This window comes from Triturus cristatus, chromosome 5_1, assembly GCF_964204655.1.
Source record: "Triturus cristatus chromosome 5_1, aTriCri1.1, whole genome shotgun sequence".
NCBI lineage: Eukaryota > Metazoa > Chordata > Amphibia > Caudata > Salamandridae > Triturus > Triturus cristatus.
The window spans coordinates 709,762,414-709,780,545 of record NC_140587.1 but is presented as its reverse complement, the minus strand read 5'-3'; the positions used below and the strand labels follow the sequence as shown (position 1 = coordinate 709,780,545).

The 18,132-nt window shown below is 43.9% G+C and overlaps 1 protein-coding gene across 2 annotated transcripts in view; it reads right to left on the bottom strand.

Moving 5' to 3' along the window:
• The window catches only part of LOC146831394 (maternal DNA replication licensing factor mcm3-like), a 161,127-nt gene that overhangs the window by 82,571 nt on the left and 60,424 nt on the right, over positions 1–18,132 (bottom strand). For both annotated transcript variants that reach the window (XM_085605693.1, XM_085605694.1), the window contains one exon: positions 5,727–5,935. In XM_085605693.1, coding sequence (XP_085461819.1) covers positions 5,727–5,935 — 209 coding nt within the window. The remainder of the gene's footprint in view (positions 1–5,726; positions 5,936–18,132) is intronic.

Genomic DNA, 18,132 nt, shown 5'->3' with positions numbered 1-18,132 from the left:
TAGTGCAGGGACGCCTATTTGGAGACCAGTTTATCCAGGAACTAGGCAAATTTGTGGAGACATTCAACTCGCTCGACAAGGCTCAATCCTGTACTAAAAGGATCTTAACGCCCTGGATTTTCACCGGAGCTGGTTGAGGCGGTGGAGAGGGTGGGGTTGAGGTGGGGGGGGGGGGGGGAACGGGGCGTCTGGAACAAAGGCAGGGTTCCTTCCACTTCAGCAATTTCTACCCCACCAGAGGGTACCCTCCCATAGGGTTTCCAGAGGAGGCCGCAGAGGCAGTGGCAACCTCGGATCCTCTCAAGGGGAGTGTAAATGTGTTTCCCGGTCAGCAGCTGGGGGGGGGGGGGGGGGCAGCCTGAAAAGACTTGCACACAGTTGGGCAACTCTCACCTGTCAATTCTCCAAACCGCACAGGGTTTCAGTATGGAATTCTATGGCTCACATTCCCAAAAGGTTCCTCCTACTCCGCTGGTATTCTCGGAAGCAGATGCCGCGTTTGAAGAATTAGCGGTGGCAGAACTGCTCACAAAAAGGTGCCATCGTGAGAACGTGGTCTCATCCTTACGGTTTCCTCAGCAATCTCTTCCTAGTGGACAAGAGGGACAGAGGACAGCACCCCATCATCAACCTAAAGGAGTTCAACAAATGGTTGGCATTCCAACACTTCAAAATGGAGAGCATCTACCTCTTAAGAGATAGCCTCCTGACTGGTTGGTGCACCTCGATCTTAAGGACACATACCCAACCATCCCTATCTTCCCACTACATCGCCGATTCCTCCAATTTCAACGGTGGGGGCAACATTTCAAGTTCACAGCCCTCCCCTTTGGATTGTCATCCGCACCTTGGCGTTTCACCAAGGTGATGCGCCTCGTGGTCGTATACTGCATAGCCTGGGGCATATGGCTTATTGGGTATCTGAATGACATCGTTCTGCTGGACCAGTGTCCACAGACTCTCACCCTACACATCCAAATGACGGTGTCCCTTTTAGAGTCCCTGGACTTCTTTATTGACCTAGCAAAGCCTGTTCTTCCTGCCACACAATCTCTGGTGCTTCTTGGATTTGATTCAAGCTACTCTCAGCCTCCCCTCCTGGAAAGTCAGCAATGTGATGCATGGTATCCACTTTAAGACAGATTGCCCGGGTAGTAGGACTTCTAGTCATCAATTCAGGTCATATTCCCTGTGCCCCTTCAATACCAGGCACTTCAGTGGCTCAAAGTCATCCACCTTCGATTGGGGGTTACGCACTCTTAAGTAGCACCTCTGTTAGAGGAAGCAAAGGAAGCAATCCAGTGGTGGTTAGCCCACATGGAGGCATGGAACAGTGGGACAATATTTGGCTACCTTCCAGATATAGTGATAGAGTCCGATGCCAGGAGCACATGTTGGGGTGCAAGGAATTCTCCACAGGATGACGAAGGCCATCTCACAAAAAATCCCTCCACATCAACTGCATAGAACTGTTGCAGACTCATTTGCGGTCAAATTTTGGACCAAAGATTCAGGGCTATGCTGCGTTCTGTTGAAAATTGACAAAGTAGCAGCAGTATACTATATAAACCACTTGGGGGATGCAAGATTGAAACCTTTCCTCGGATATGGCCAGACAAATCTGGGACTATTGTCTCAAGAACCAAGTTTCCATAATAGCAGAACACCTCCCAGGGAAATCCAATCAAATAGCCGACTGACACTCCAGTCATCTTTGTGATGCGAGCCTTTGGAAACTAAATCCCTCAGTCTTTCAGGCTCTACAAGCCAGATGGGGCCAGTTCTCAGTAGACCTCTTCACGTCCCACCTGGATCAACAGTAGCCCAGATACTTCAGCTGGTGACCAGACCCCAGTGCAATAGCAACAAATGCTTTTCTGCAGAGTAGGCATAAGGAGACTAGGGACGCGTTTCCTCCATCTGCAATGATCATGCGTCTTTCCACCCAGGTACAGTGACAACAGGCAGATCTGGTGGTAGTGACCTCAGTTTGGAGATCAAATGTTTGGCATCCAGTTCTTTTGTAACTTTCTTGGGACATTCCAATCAGTCTACCCCTATTTACAGATCCCCATTGCGATCCAGAGGGGAAAATCGCCATCATCTGATCTTGACTCTATATCTTAAGGTGTGGAAGATTACTGGGAATGTTGAAAAGTCTCAGGACTTTCACGACAAGCTGTGTCCCTCCTCTTGAAGGTGTGGGCCGACAGTACCATTAAACAATACCAAACCTGCTTGGTCTCAATGGTTGGGCTGGTGTCACCAGAGAGGTTTAGATCCAGTGGTGACTGATGTTGTCCATAGCTTGAATTTACTTCCATCATTAGCCTCCGAAGGCCTGGCTCAACAGTCAATCAAACTTTGATCAGCGATCTTGGCTGGCCATGCCCATGTTGGATATCATCCTGTAAGAGGAACACCCCCTGCTTCTCAACTGCTACAGGGCATTAGGCGGTCTCTTCCTACAGAACCCACATACTCTGCTCTTTCGGAACGTTAATAAGGTTTTAAACTTACTCCTGTCCTGGCAATCCAACAAATACCTCTCAAGGAAAGAGTTATCGGCATAGCTTGCCACCCTGCTTTGCTTGTGGGCATGTAGAGGAGTCTTGGATGTTCGAGCTCTAGATTTAACGGGTAGAGTATTCACCCCAGATGGGGCTACTTTCCATATTACACAAAAGGACAAAATGTAATTCACGAGTGAAGTCTTATCCTTCCTTTGCAGATTCCCCCCCAAGTGGTGTGTGGTCAGATGCATCAAAGTGTATACGTAGGATGGTGGATCTCCGCCCACATGGTGAACGGCAGCTCCTAATTGCCCTCAAGAAGCCACATAAGCCAGTCGCATCTTCCACCATCGCTAGATGGGTTAAATGGGCCATGTAGGAAGCTGGCATCGATACAACTGTATTTGGTGTTCACTCAGTAAGAGACGCCATGGCATCAAATGCATTTTTACTGGGGGCACAGTTGGAGGATATCCTCAATGTCGTGGACTGGTCTTTGGATTCTACTATTAAAAGATTTTAATTAAAGCCAGTCCCTAATATTGCCTCACTGGTGATGGATGAGCTTTAAAATAGCATAATCCTCACCTCCAGTCCGGACATAAAATTAACAATGCCATTCTAAAGATTGTTTCAATTCTAATAAGCTCTCAGAGGCAAGGATTAACCCTCTCAAGAATCTGAAGTAGATTCACGCCCAAGACAGAACATTCCTTCATAAGGGCGAGTATATAATTCAGTCATAACTGATGTACAATGCCAACTCTTTCAACTAGGTTCACTGTACTGCTTATGCACTATGTGTCCTCCGACTTCACCTGTATAAGAGTTTTGCAGGACATCTATCCGTTTCTCTAGGAATTGATTAGTCTAAACAAGATGGTATACAGTGGTAACCGGCTTATGTCGCACCAAGAAAGAGAAGGCAGCAAGAGGGACGAAGGACTATAAATGGGTCCCTGATTATGGATTGGACAGTTTAGTTTTTGAGTTCTTCCCAAGACTTCATGGCAAATGAAGTCCGGTTATATGGGTCTTCAATGGCTGTTGAAAAATAAAGTGAAAGTTAAGGCACAATCTTTGCCTCAGATTCCTTAATCGAATTAAAACTTTATGTTAGCTATGAAATCTTTCACTGTACCATCATTTTATTAGTTGTTTGAAACAAATGGGCTGTTTAAACTGCAAACAATCTAAAAGGTTAAGTCGAATGGGAACATGTAAAACCTCAGCTGTTTTCAGGATAATTTTAAATCCTGTGTCAGTTAAAGGAGACATTTTTTCACCAGTTTCTGGCTATACCTAGTCAGCCATTAGAAAAATGGCAAGAAATCTTATTTTGAAATAATGTTTTTCATTATAGGGTCAAGTTTGTTTATTTATTGAAAATTTGTATTTGTATATGCAGAGTGATTTTCCAGGGGCACGAATGTTTCTATAATTGATTTTACTAGATCTTAGGGTTAAAAAGGTGTGGGGTTATTCTCTGTTCACATACGATTGTACTGATTTAAGCTTTGCTAACTACTGGTAAAAACTGGGGGCCTCATTTATAAGGAGGCAGGGCACAGAATAGTCTTTTTGCGACGCTCTGGTAATGCAGGGGCCTGCTCCATATTTACTAGGCTGCACTAAGCCACTTTGCGCGGTTTAATGCAGCCTTGTAAATATAGTTTCCTTTAATGCAGTTTTCTGCATTAAAGGGGCGTGCAATGGGTGTTGCTGTGGGCTTTCCCAACACCACCACTGTCTTTTACACTGCCTGAGATTTACAAGGAATCTCAACTCTGAGGCAGCACTAAAAACTTGTACCTCCATAGGGGAGGCGTAATGAGGAAAACTACCTCTATTTCTCCTTTTTCTATCGGTGCTGCATGCAGCACACAAGAGAAAAAGCCTCTTGGGATTGCTTTTGTGCAGTAAGGAAACCGTCCTGCACAAAAACAATCAGTCCAGTAATGCAGGCATCCTTGCACCATGGTGCAAAGGTGCCTGCATTGGTGCATGGCAGCCTATTGTACTCCACCGCAGGGGAAAAGGACAAGAACGAGCCCTATCTGATAGATACGGCTCATTGCTGCCCTTTTCTTTTGCCGTAGGGCAGAGCAGCAGGAAGGCCTGCAGCGCTGCCCTACGGCAAAATCCTTATTAAAAAGTCCTAACATATTTTAGACAGCATTAACATGTCTCACAGAAATGCTGCATAAAAAGACAATATGGACAGATAAAGCAGGTAGATTTAAATGATAGCATTAACCAAGTGAGTGATTGAGGTTTTGTAGAAAAGTGCTGTTCTGTGTCACAGCAACAATCATTACAAGCTGTGATAAGATAGAACCAACTTTGCATTCATTTAAAAAAAATGTACAAGTCTTAATTGCATTGCACTTGCTCTTCTTTAACGGATTTAGAAGCACATCAAAGCACTATTAACTCAGAGTGAGGGACAAACCTATCAGGAGACAGCAACTTCCAGCTCAGTGGACCAGGACAGCAAAGGGATCCAACCCCAGGAACTGCAGAGGCAGTGACAGGAAGGACCAGGTGAGCAGATTTTATTCATGGCAGCGTGTAATGATTTGGAAGTCAAGAAGGTAGACCAAGCTTATGAGATGGCTAGCTTTGAAGTCTAATGTCAATAGCTTAAAGAGGACCCCGTTTGCAGTGAGCCACTGGCTTCATGTCGAAAGAAGGCAGTGGCAGCAATGCCTAGAAAGGTTGGAATAGGCTTCATGCAGCAAGATCTGCGTCTCATCCAATAGGATGGATCAGTAACGCAGAAGACCACAAAAACAGACGGTTGCAGTAATCCAGTTTTGCTGAGAACACGGGATTGGTATTGTTGCTGCTATAATTTGTACCGTTGGAAAACTGAATTGCATATTCTGTAAATTGATTATACAATTTTGTGGTGCCTCAGAGAAGACCGTATTACACCACGAACACTCCACAAAACTAAAATCCCTAGCGCAATGTGTAGATGTGGGCCATTTCATCAGCGCTAGAAAATTCAATTCGCCATACACAGCAGCTCTATACACCCATGAATCCATCAATCCTGAACTCATCCATATGCAACTAAAAACCATTCAATGATTCAGACACTAGCCCCACTTGCTTTGCCAATATTTAATTTAGAATACATCTTTAGTGTTTATTAGCATGTGCATTAATAAAAAATATTTTATGGATCAGATTATTTGATGTACGTACCCTTCCATACACAGGGTTGGCAGCAGCTAATACACTGCAGCGGGCATTCAGCCGTGCCTGGATTCCTGCTTTTGCTATTGTAACACGCCCTTGTTCCATTACTTCATGAATAGCCGTTCGGTCCATGTCAGACATTTTGTCAAACTCATCAATGCAGACAACCCCTCTGTCAGCTAACACCATAGCGCCAGCTTCCAATCTTCTTTCCCCTAAATAATGAATTTAAAAAACATCATCATCATCATCATCATCCATTGAAAAAGGAAAACAATTACTTATGGTTAACAAATTTGACCACACCCATTGCCTTTTAAAAATCATACACTGGATGCTCATGGTTCTTTGACAAATGCTTCTCTTTTGTCAAGATGTTTATATTTATTGCATTCTAGAGAAGGAAGGACAAGAAACACAATCTGGCATCTGCAATCAAACACAAATGCACACAAAAATAAAGTCACCTAATCTCGTTTTTTAAATTTGGAAAATCTGCGACAAGAAATCACTTTCATATATTTATCTGTGACTTACACAAAGGATTCTCTGTAGTTTGCCATTTACCATATGCAGAAGCAATTTAGCATGGCAGAAGGTTTATGTCATTAAGAGCAAAGGTGGGTTACATTACAGCTTATGCGAAATGTCACAAATTCTTCTTATGTAGAGGTTTTTCACGACGCACTGAATACTAAGGTAAACAATCAGTGAAGAACATGGAAGTTCAGAGGAGGGAGTGAGGCAGGTGAAAACACATGGACAGCCCTCTCTGGCTAGGCCGGTCTGTACCCCACAACAGTCAAAGCCCAGAGAGGGTGTCCAGTATGCAGTAGCCTTCAACAGTGTTCCCAGTTGTGGTGTTTGGGCCCTGGGCCCGCATGCTGGGAAAATAATCACATGGACACCGTGATATGGTACTGGAAAACTGGCCCAGGGCACATGCACCCGGCCCCTTTTATTAGCAGGGTCACCTGACCGGTGCCGCCTGTGATGGGTGCGTGTTAGTGTGGATGTTAGCACAGAGCAAAACACTAGAACGTGTCCAGCCGGACACTACATCCCTTCCAAACTTTAATGAAAAGAAAAACAAAAGTCCAACCTGTAAGAAAACAAATAAACACTACACAGCACCAAATGAGTCTCTTCAGGCCGTCAGCCAGCAGCGCCATAGCTTTGGACCGCATGGTCAGGATGCATTAGTCCGCCATGGTGATGTATTTCAGACCGGCCTGGTCTTGCAGTGTTGGAGTCTATTTACAAAGTTAAAATATCGGTGCATCTGGAGGGGTGGTGGAGTGCACTCTGGAGATCTCGCAGGCGCTCAGGTTCCGGTGGACGACAAACCTACAGCTGTTGGGATGATCTGTGTGTACGAGGTCTTTCCTTGGGGGAAGACGTGCTTGATGGTCTTTCCAGCTCCTGACAGCTGAGCAACTTCAGACTTGCCTCTCTTGCCTGGACTCCTCTCACTGGAGCCCCCTGGAGGGCCTTCCTGCAGGGCTGCCTAGGGACCGTGTGGACTGTGCGGGCTTTGTGTAGGCCGCACTAAGGTGTCACTGAGGAACTGCCAACAGGACAACAGCCAAGTCGCTCATTTAGCCGCAGTGGGTGGTGTCTCAGTCTAGACGTTTGCCATCAGGACTCTGGTTCTACGCCGTCCTCTGATGGTATTTGGGGGACCATAATTCATCGGTGACCTCCACGCTTGCTGGTGCCTGTTGTGGAGCTGCTGCTGAAGCATCTCTATTTGGATTCCCCTCTCACAGGAACTCAGTCGAGGCCAGAGGCAAGATGGCGTCTGCTTAGAAGGCGGTTAGTGGCGCTAGCAGGCTATCGAGGGTTGTGTCCATGATCTAAAACCCATGTAATGACGAAAGGACGGAAAAGACTGAAAACCACCCAACTCTATTATTGGAACCCACTCTCTGTTCCCCCATGCGATATCCTCACAAGAAAATCTGGTCAGTTTGGTCTAGAGTGGTGCTCCGAGCAGTGAGACAAATCACCGAGGAATACCGGACCTGGCTAATGTATCAGAAGCAGAGAAGCGGTCTATTGATGGCTCCTAAGGTGGTGGCAAGCTCTGCAGCCATCAAAGCGGCGGCGGCCGCGCGAAATGCTCGGGGCGAAATTCCGATGGATCCAGCGGCATCTGTACAGTCCCCCGGCTGCATGCAACAGATCCTCTCACCTGACCCGCCGGCACTGAGGAAAGGAAGAGGCGGAGCAAACAGCAAGAACCGCCCGGCTGGTCCGTCCGTAGTGGAGCTTCTCCTGCGTACGACGGAAGCACAGGCTCGTGTAGCGGCTGGTGCAGCGGCCGCAAGTAAGGACGCGAAGCCGAGAAAAACGGCGTCCGGGGGCAGAACAAGGAGGTGAGTCAGGACGACACTCGGGAGGAGATCCAGGGCAGTTCAGGCGCAGTCTGAGTGGAATTGGGCAGTAGAAATACAAAGAGCGCATCGCACTCCTTTTAAACTACGAGCACCAGCAAAGGAGGGGGATAGACCGCGGGCTATATTCGTATTCTTTGGTAATTTCCTCCTCCGGCGAACAATTTCAGATAAAGCCAGACCAGATGTTAAAAGATCAAGTGGAGGAGTCTCATTCTTTGTGCGGCCTGACTTTTGTCATTCAACGGTAGAAAGGTGTTGGAGACTGAGACAGCTTATAAAACCTTTTCAGGAAAAAAGTCTCCAGGCCGATCTTGTCAACCCGGCACAACTTAAAGCCATCAATCAAGGGCTCAAGCGGTATTTCTCATCAGGAATAAAAGCCAAAGAGTATCTGGATTCCCTGGACAAATGAAGTGGTCTTGGCGTATCCAACAATGGGGCTGGGCGAGGGAAGAAGGAAAAAAAAGGGAAAGGAAAGGGAATATATGTATTGCTGGATATAGGACATAAAAGGTTCTGGGTGTAGGGGGTAAGGAGGGGGCAGGGGAGCTGTTACGTGGGAATTTTAGGGTACTGCACAACAAGTGGTTTTGGTTTTGTGATTTTTGGTATATGTAATGGTATAATGTAATTTTCTGATGCTGGGCTTTAGAGGACCCTGGCCTCTAGCATCGCACGCATCATATGCACAGACAAAGGTCTGAGAGCCTCAATCGGGTGGTGGGACAATATGAGGTTAGGGAGGGGGGGGGGGGGGGGAATAGGGGTGAGGGTGAGTCGCACGTTGCAGGGAAGGGAGGAAAGGGAAAAAATTAAAAAGGAAAATACCTGGTGTCATGTCTTTGTATGGTTTAAGTCTTAGTGTAAAATACTCGATTAGGTTCAGACAAAGGAGACCGGTTAATTCAACAAATAATAATGGGGAAGCTTAAGATCTGCACAGTTAATATCGGGGGTTTGAATGATCGGTATAAGAGACAAAGTCGTGGGCAATTCGTCAGATCAAATCCGATAGATGTAATCTGTTTACAGGAGACTCATTTACCTTGGGCTAGGAAGCATCTGCTAAGTATAAGAGGTTTCGATCGATTGGCTTGTTCCTCACAGACATCTACTTTTAGAGGTGTGGCAAAACTGGCTACATCGATTGTGGGAGGGGCTAGACGCCAACAGGCAGATGCCTTAGGTAGGTGGGCACTGGTGGAACTCGAACTGGGATTTACACTATGCTCAATTTATGGCTCTAATCAGGATGAACCCGTGCTATTTGACCGATTGGAGGTAGAACTAGCGAATTGGCCAGGCCCTTTTGTTGTGTGCGGAGATTTTACTATCTCTGCGGACTTAACAGATGTTGTTAATAACACTGGCTATAAAGGCCGCAAGCCTAAGGTATCTCGAGCACTGAGCTCCTTAATTAAATCACATGGGTTGGCTGATGTTTGGGGGGGATAAAGCACCGAATAATCCAGGATTCACATATTTTTCATGTCCTTTCAAGAAGTATACCAAACTGGATTATTTTCTTATTACTGTAACAGAATTGAAGAGAGTCGGCATAAAAAAATTACCAAAAGTGATCTCCGATCATAGTCCTCTAATTATGGAGTATGATATAGATACTCTAAATAAGGGCCACTCAAGATGGACTTTTGAAAGGAGATTATTATCAGATCCCAAATTTGTAGAGCATGTAAGGATTTGGGCTCAAAATTATTATGACATGAACCGGTATAGTACATCCAGAAATATGGTCTGGGACTCCTTCAAACAGCTTTGAGAGGGGAGACGATTAGTTTTTCCGCTAGGTTAAGGAAAGAGGTTGGGGAAGAGAATGAGAGATTAGTGGGCAGATTGGTAGAGGCAGAAGAATTGCATATGTTGGATATTGTTCATGGGAGGGAGGCCGTCGAAAGTCAGCAGAAGATACTTATCATTAAAGCAGAATTACATAAATGGATAGCTCTGAAAACTGCCGAAGAATATCAGATTTACAGGGGCAAGATGTATGAGAGGTGAGCAGGCAGGCAAACTTTTAGCACTTAGGATCAGGCAGGATCGGAGCAGGAATTTGATAACCAATATACGAGAGGGGGATCAGGACCACACTGAGCCAGATGATATTCTTAAGGTTTTTCAGAACTTTTATCAAAAACTATACAAGGAGGAGACTAGAGCAGATATCTCTAGTTTAGAGTTTGAATATATAGGCCCACAGCTACCTAAGGAGGATATAGTAATGTTGGATAATGATTTTGTAATAGGGGAAGTGGTGAAAGCACTACAGGGTTTATCAACAGGAAAATCTGCGGGACCGGATGGTATCCCGCTTGAGCTATACAAATGCTTACAGGGTGTGGTAGCCCCTCTGTTGTTGGATCGATTTAATGGTATAATTTGCTCTGGGGAAATCCCACAATCCTGGAAAGAACCAAATATTGTTGCGTTTCATAAAAAAGGCAAGCCTAAAGAAAATACTGGGTCGTATCGTCCAATATCCCTCATAAATGCGGACACTAAGATCTACGCTAAGGTCCTGGCTAAAAGGTTGAGGGGGGGGGGGGGGGGGGTCATTGGCGGTCTGGTCTCCCCGTGGCAGCATGGGTTTATCCCAGGCCGAGGGACAAGAGACCATATTAGGCGGGCCATTACTTTGTTTGATGTGCATGCCGTCACGGGGGGATGGATGGCCATGATCCTCTTGGACGCAGAAAAGGCCTTAGATCACGTCACCTGGAAGTATTTGTGGGGGATATTGGAGCGAAGGGGTTTTGGCCCTAAAATCTTGGGAGCTATCAAAGCCATGTATTCAGATCCCAAGGCCAGAATCCAGCTGATGGGAGGAAGTTCAGAAAAAGTTTCTATTTCAAGGGGAACACGGCAGGTATGCCCCTGCTCACCAATCCTTTTCGCCCAGTATATTGATCCGCTTGTACGCAGAATACTAGGATGTGAGGATGTCAAGCCAATAGTTTGTAAGGGGTTTGAAACTAAACTGCTGGCTTATGCGGATGACTTAGCCATAATTACCCCAGAACCAGAGGCGGCTCTGATAGCTATCGCAGGGAGAGCTACGGAGTTGGACAATTTTCGGGGTACCTCCTTAATGAAAGCAAGACCCAGATAATATGTACCAAGAATATTGGAAGGCATGATGAAAGATACTCTGATTCAGCGGTTTATCTCCACAATTGATACAATTAATGGGCAAATAATCACATGGACACCGTGATATGGTACTGGAAAACTAGCACAGGGCACGTGCACCCAGCCCCTTTTATTAGCAGGGTCACCTGACCGGCGATGCCTGTAATGGGTGCGTGTTAGTGGGGATGTTAGCACAGAGCAAAAATACTAGAATGTGTCCAGCCGGACACTACATCAGTGAGCTTGGTTTATTCAAAGGAAGTGGTCATATGAAGAAACAGTTCAAGTCAGATTAGTGAAGGAATTAACACATGCCTGACAGAGCACAGGAATCTCTGGATGACTGCAACATCAGCCGTAATTAAAAAATCACTACTGTACTTTTTATTACAGGTGCGTTTGGGCATCTAAAAGTGTTCTGTGAGGGGCTACAGTAATTGAAAGCAGCCACAGAACACATACCTAAAAGTTAACCTGTTTTCGCCAACTCCTCAAAGTGATCATCCTTCCCTTAATATCCAAGAAGGGATTTAGTTACAACACACCTAGTCCTTCGTTTAAGTGAACTTCGTCTGGGCTATCAATTTATTTCAGCTGCTTGCAAATAGCTGCAGGATCAGGCTCAGCTGCACCCGTCAATTAATGAATGAGGCTTGCACAAAGGGCTGACTGTCTCAGACTCCTTAGATGCAAGCTGTTGTAGTGTTGTAAGGTAGTCTTAACTGTTTTCTCGGCATGCAAGGTTGTTGTGAATTGGCCTTGAACGTTTGGTTAACCATGATGCTTAAGAACCAAACAAAATCAGGATATCCATGATTCAACCGCCAGAAACATTGTTGTAATCTGATGTCAGTTTCTGTCCAAATAGAACAACAAAGTATTGTCTCCATATAGTAATGATTTCTTCAAACAAATTGAGATTAGAATATCTACTTCTTTATATTGCACCATGTAGAAAGAGACTAGATCAGGTTAACAAAAACAGCCTGCAGCATTACCCTTGGTTTGGAGTAAGTCTCCTTTGAATGAAAAAACATTTGGTCTTGAGTAGACCCGCCAGTGAGATGAGGTTAGTGGGTATGGGGTAATTTGTTCATATAGATTTCAATTGCATGTAAAGGTTCACTTTCTGGGATGTTGGTGTAAAGAGGTTCCACTCCAATGAGACCAAGATTTAGTTCAGTAAATTGAATTGGTTTTCCTCTCGAGGTCACTATGTTTGTACACATTGATCATTTTTCAACATCCATCCATCATTTTGCTTATCGTTTCCCTTACTTTCAGTTAGCACTTAACATTTGTTCCAATTTTTTGTAAATGCTTGGCAATTCTATCATTAATTGATAAGCACAGCTACTTCATGTTCCTGCGTCTAATTTACAAGCAGATGAAATAAGTCATTAGATACTTCCTTTTTTACGCATAACGGGTCCATTTCCCTAGTAGTTAAATAAGTATCATTTCAATGCACTGCTGAAAAATCAGAGAAACCATCACTCCAAGTCAGTGATTCCCAAATTTATTTGACCCTCAGCTCCTTTGATCAATTGGCCGTGGCTCCCCATTACATTACTATTTTTTGGTGGGAGGTGGAGAATGCAAGGTTGGCCTCAATAGGACTTCCATTTAAATCCCTGAAAATAATAGGGATGAAGGTATGGAGAGCTTCATTATTTTCCTATAATCGTTCTTTTGAGGTCCAGCTCAACTGACTAAATCAAACTTGGTTTACTTGGATTGTGTCTATAAAGAATGCCGAAAAACAAACTAGGGTTTTGACTCAATAGCAGCAAGGCCAAGCCATATATAATCAACAAAACAGAAATTGTGCCAATGCTGCACTCAACTTACAAAAGAATTGACTATGAACTGAATAAAACAAGTTCACTCTAAACCACTTTTTCCGTTGAATTTAATCAGAATTGTTTTCCTGCAATAAGTTGGCTTATTGTTTTGCACGGTTTCATTATCACAATTATAGCAATTCACAAATAGAAAAAACAATACATCATTAATATTTACATTACATAGACATATATGAACGACACCATCACTAGCATACTCCAATCACTCAGACAAAAACAGACACACTTCTCAAACATTTGTGAAAGAGGCTGACAAAGGAGGAAACCCGGTCACAATACACATTGATGACTACATACTAGAAGCAAATCGACAACTTGGGGATAACACCTGTTACGAACTTCTCACGAATGATCCAACCGCAGACATCCTCAAATCCATTAAAACCAGACTTGACAAATGGTATACCTTGGGACTTATATCCCAATCAGAAAAATCATTCCTGTACATACCGTACCCCACCATGCCAACCCTCTACCTCCTTCCCAAAATACATAAAGGCACCTACCCTCCACCAGGAAGACCCATCATAGCAGGAATTAATTCGCCCTGCTCACGAATAGGAGAGTACGTGGACAGAAAACTACAGGGACTAATGAAAGAAATACCGTCTTTCATCCAAGACACAAAAGACATTCTGAACAAACTCCAAGATATAACGTGGGAACCAGATTTCATACTAGTCTCTATTGACATTGTCAGCCTGTACACATCCATCGAACACCGCGATGGACTAACTGCAGCACAACTCTCATTATGGACACAATCAGCCAACTTACTGGAATGCAACAAAATGACTCTTGAAATGCTGAACTTCTGCTTGGAAAACAATGTCTTCAGCTTCAATGGGAAGATATACAGACAGAGACGCGGGACAGCTATGGGAGCCAAATTCGCGCCGCCGTACGCATGTATCTTCATGAGCCACGTGGAAAAATTCTGGCTGTGGGACCATAACTTCGCCGATTTTACCTCACACATAATACTCTGGCGACGATACATCGATGACATTTTATGCATCTGGCAAGGAGATGAAACACTTCTAAAAAGATTTCTGGAAAAACTCGACCAAAACCCCTGGGGAATCAAAACGACTCACACTTTCTCCAAAAAGGAGGTCAATTTCCTGGACGTTACTCTTTATGTCAAAGACAATACGTTACAAAGCAAACTTTACAGAAAGGACACTGCAGCTAATTCCATCCTGCGAGCTGACAGCTTCCACCCACGTCACAACATCAAAAATATCCCTAAAGGAGAACTTCTGAGGACCCGCAGAAACTGTAGCGAGGATGAAGTCTTCGAAACCAAAGGGAATGAGATCATATCAAGACTATCCGAAAGAGGATATGAGAAGTCCACACTTAAAAACACCATGACAACAGTATCAAAGTTAGATCGCAAACAGATGTTTACAACTGATGGTAAAAGAAAAAATAAGAATGACTCAGCAATAAGATTTATTACAGACTACAGCATTGGTCATCACCAAATCAGGCAAAGCCTGAAAAGACACTGGCACCTGCTACAACACACTCCAAATCTAGCTGATGAAATCAAAACCTATCCGGAGATAACCTTCAGACGTGCCCCGAACCTAAAAGACATACTGTGCAAATCAGAATTTGAGGATAAACGCAAACAAGTTACCACCTTTCTAGACAGACCGCCAGGATACCATACCTGCAAGAACTGTAGTGTCTGTAAACTGAGCCGCGACAAAACCAAAAAGATACCAATGACACAAGGAAAAGAATTCACAATAAAAGAATGGATTGATTGCAATAGCAAATTTTGCATTTATGTGATCCTTTGTCCATGCAACCTACCATACATCGGGAGTACAATCCGACCCCTACGTATCCGGATACAAGAACATTACCGTAATATCCACAAACACACATCCGGTCACCCCCTGACGGAACATTTTGCAGACAAACATCAACACAAAAAGGATTTCATCTTCTATGGACTGGAAATTGTACACCAGACCAAAAGAGGAGGAAACCGAGAACTGAGACTTCGCAGACGCGAAAGCGAGCTGATCATGAACTTCAAAACAACTGAACTAGGACTCAACAAAGATGCAGAAATGCATGTATGGCTGGGAGATGACTAATTGTATTAACTGAATGTCCACCTTTTCTGATTGTTTTTTCTCCCTAGGGTGTGAAACCATTATGATTAACATCCCTATCTTAAAACCTAGAATTTCCTCTCATTCCCCTGGAAATGTGTCTGAATAGTATTTTGTACAAAATCTACACTATATATCCAGAACCATTCCACAGTCCGACCCTTGGTATCCCCTAGAATTTCGCTTTATATTTCTACGCACCTTCTTGAATGGCCAATGATCCATTGGCCCCTTTCAACTCAACTAAATCCTTATAATTTTTCTTACTAGAAACTTTATTTGTCCTTGACTACTAACATGACATTTAAACGGCCAATCTACCTCCCCCGTCCCCTTCCCTATCCAAAATGGCGCTCCCGCACGAACCAGGCCACTTCCGGGTCCCGACCCGGATGTCCTTCCATGAGCCCCGCTATTTACGCTGCCTCCGCTAAGCGCACAAACAGAACTGAATGAAACAGAACACTCGTACCGGGCATTAGCCAAGATTTGAGGTAAGCATTGCAACGAAGCAGTTACTCCCGTCGGCTTTACCTCCTTCTTTGAACTAAGGATTTCTTTTCTCCTTTTTGATCCCCTCCCCTTAGAATCCGACTATATCTTTCTAGCACATCGTGGAAACGTCCATTTTCAGTAATACCCGGTAAGCTCTACTCTGCCCTTCCTTGCCTCTAACGCTTAAATACCTCACTCGTCACGAATACCATCACTGTAAAATATAAATCTGCACGACCACAATACTCGTATTTTGTTATACTTTTAAATTTAAAATTAAACACGCACAGTGAAAACGCCTCTCTGATCACGTCTTGCTGTAATCACGTCAAGTCTTGTCACCACTGTATTATCAGTTTCTACTTAACTTCATCATTCAAGAGCACGCTAAACCTTTTACATATGCCCTCACAATACCGCGCCACGTAAATATAAATACGTCTATCCCGTTTGGGACCACAATTTGCCGTGCTGCCGACCTCGACTTTTTGACGGCCGATTTATAAGTTCACGCATGAAATACCTAGTGCACGTTAATGAACTCTTTCGAATGATTCAGACGCCTGTAAATTCCCTCCTTGATTACCCTATTCACGATCTCGCGTACAACCAACCAAGATACTCACCTCGAGCATTTTATTACACAACAACCACGCCACCTGATTTTACCTGATCACTGAATCACGACCACTTGGCTTTAAGCCTTCTCACTTTTCTCGTCTATAATTGAGATATCACCATACTCGCCTTGCATGCGCTACGACCAGTTCCATTATAAAGACTAATTTAAATCCTCTCTCTCGTGACAAACCCTACCGACGCAATATCAACTCATCACCCTGATGCCCATGACCCGGTACAAACCTGTAAATATATAACTTTTACTTATTTACACACCAAACTTTAATGTTTTGTTGGCCCACAATGTGTCATATATACGTTTCGTCATTGCCGTTCTTCACCAATGTATACTTTTTTGGCACTGTTATTTATTCACTCTCGTGTTCCATACTCTATGACTTGTCGAAAATTTCATACCGTTACGCGTATGTGGATCACATTACATTTACCCTGTAAATTGATACAAATAACGTATTTTTCTCGATATATGACAATGTTTCTGTTTATACACTCGAATGATCTGTGGCATATGGAACCTTTGACTTCTTTGGTCTTGATGACCTCCATTACGTCCTGTGATTCTTCTTTCTCTAATATGGACATGCACAATATTGTATTGTATCCTATAATATGTCACACACTGTACCTTTAACTTACTTATTCTTGATACCTACTGTACCGTCCACACTAACCCTCACGTGACCTCTCCAAATAATTAAAACAAACCCCCCTTCTTTTTTCCTTTGGCTTTCTTCTATAAAACGCACTATCCTTTTCCCTACTAATTCTCCGCTGTTAAACATTACTCCTAAATGTGTATCTTATTGTTCTTTCTGTTTTCTTCTCCCATTAACGTTCTTACATTTTGACTCACTGGCCTGTTTTCTCTTTAACTCTTGTGCTTAACATGTCATATGCATTCGCATATCCCAAATGTTTTTTACCTACCCTTAAAATGAACAGCCCTGAAGAAGCCCCAGGCCTACAGGCCATGTAGGGGGCGAAACACGTGTTGGCTGTGCCACCCCTTGGTTTTTTCTCATACCCACCCCTATGTATGAGTGCAAATAAAGGACTAGCTCACGTTTAAATCAACTTGCTTTGAATTGGAATTTTTTCCTCCAAGAATCAGAATACACTAATCTTGCCTTGACAACCCATCAGAACTTTTGCTAAAACTAGGGGGATAGGGGTTTCCCCCTGTCATTGGGCAAGAACCAGTACCTCTCGACTAACGCTTATTACCTGGCGAGTAAGGGATAGGGGCCTTTCTCCCCTCTTCCGAAGAAACACTTCTCAAACACACTCACTAAACATAGTTTGGAAAAAACAACTAGCAATTGAATATAAGCAATATATCAGGCCATCAGCAAATCTCGTTTAAAACAATTAAACTGTATTTAATTTGGTTGTTTAGTAGATGATTGGCCAAAAGCGAAGATAGGTCTACGCGTTTCGAATCCCTTCGCATAGGGGATTCTCATCAGGACCAACACTGTCTGCAACAAAACAAACACAAAACTGAGTTAACCAAATGACCCTAACTCAATCAAAAAGGACCACACTCCTTATTCTAACATCTTACCTACACCTGAATGGACACAGTAGAGGCTTTTAATGTGAAACGTAAATTCGTCAGAAACCCTAACACCAAGGGAAGAAAAAGAAAAACAGGAAGGGGAGTGAGTAAAGGTACCGGCTTTAGTCTTCAAGCTTAGAAGTGCAGTGGTCACGCTAAATAGGAGTCTTA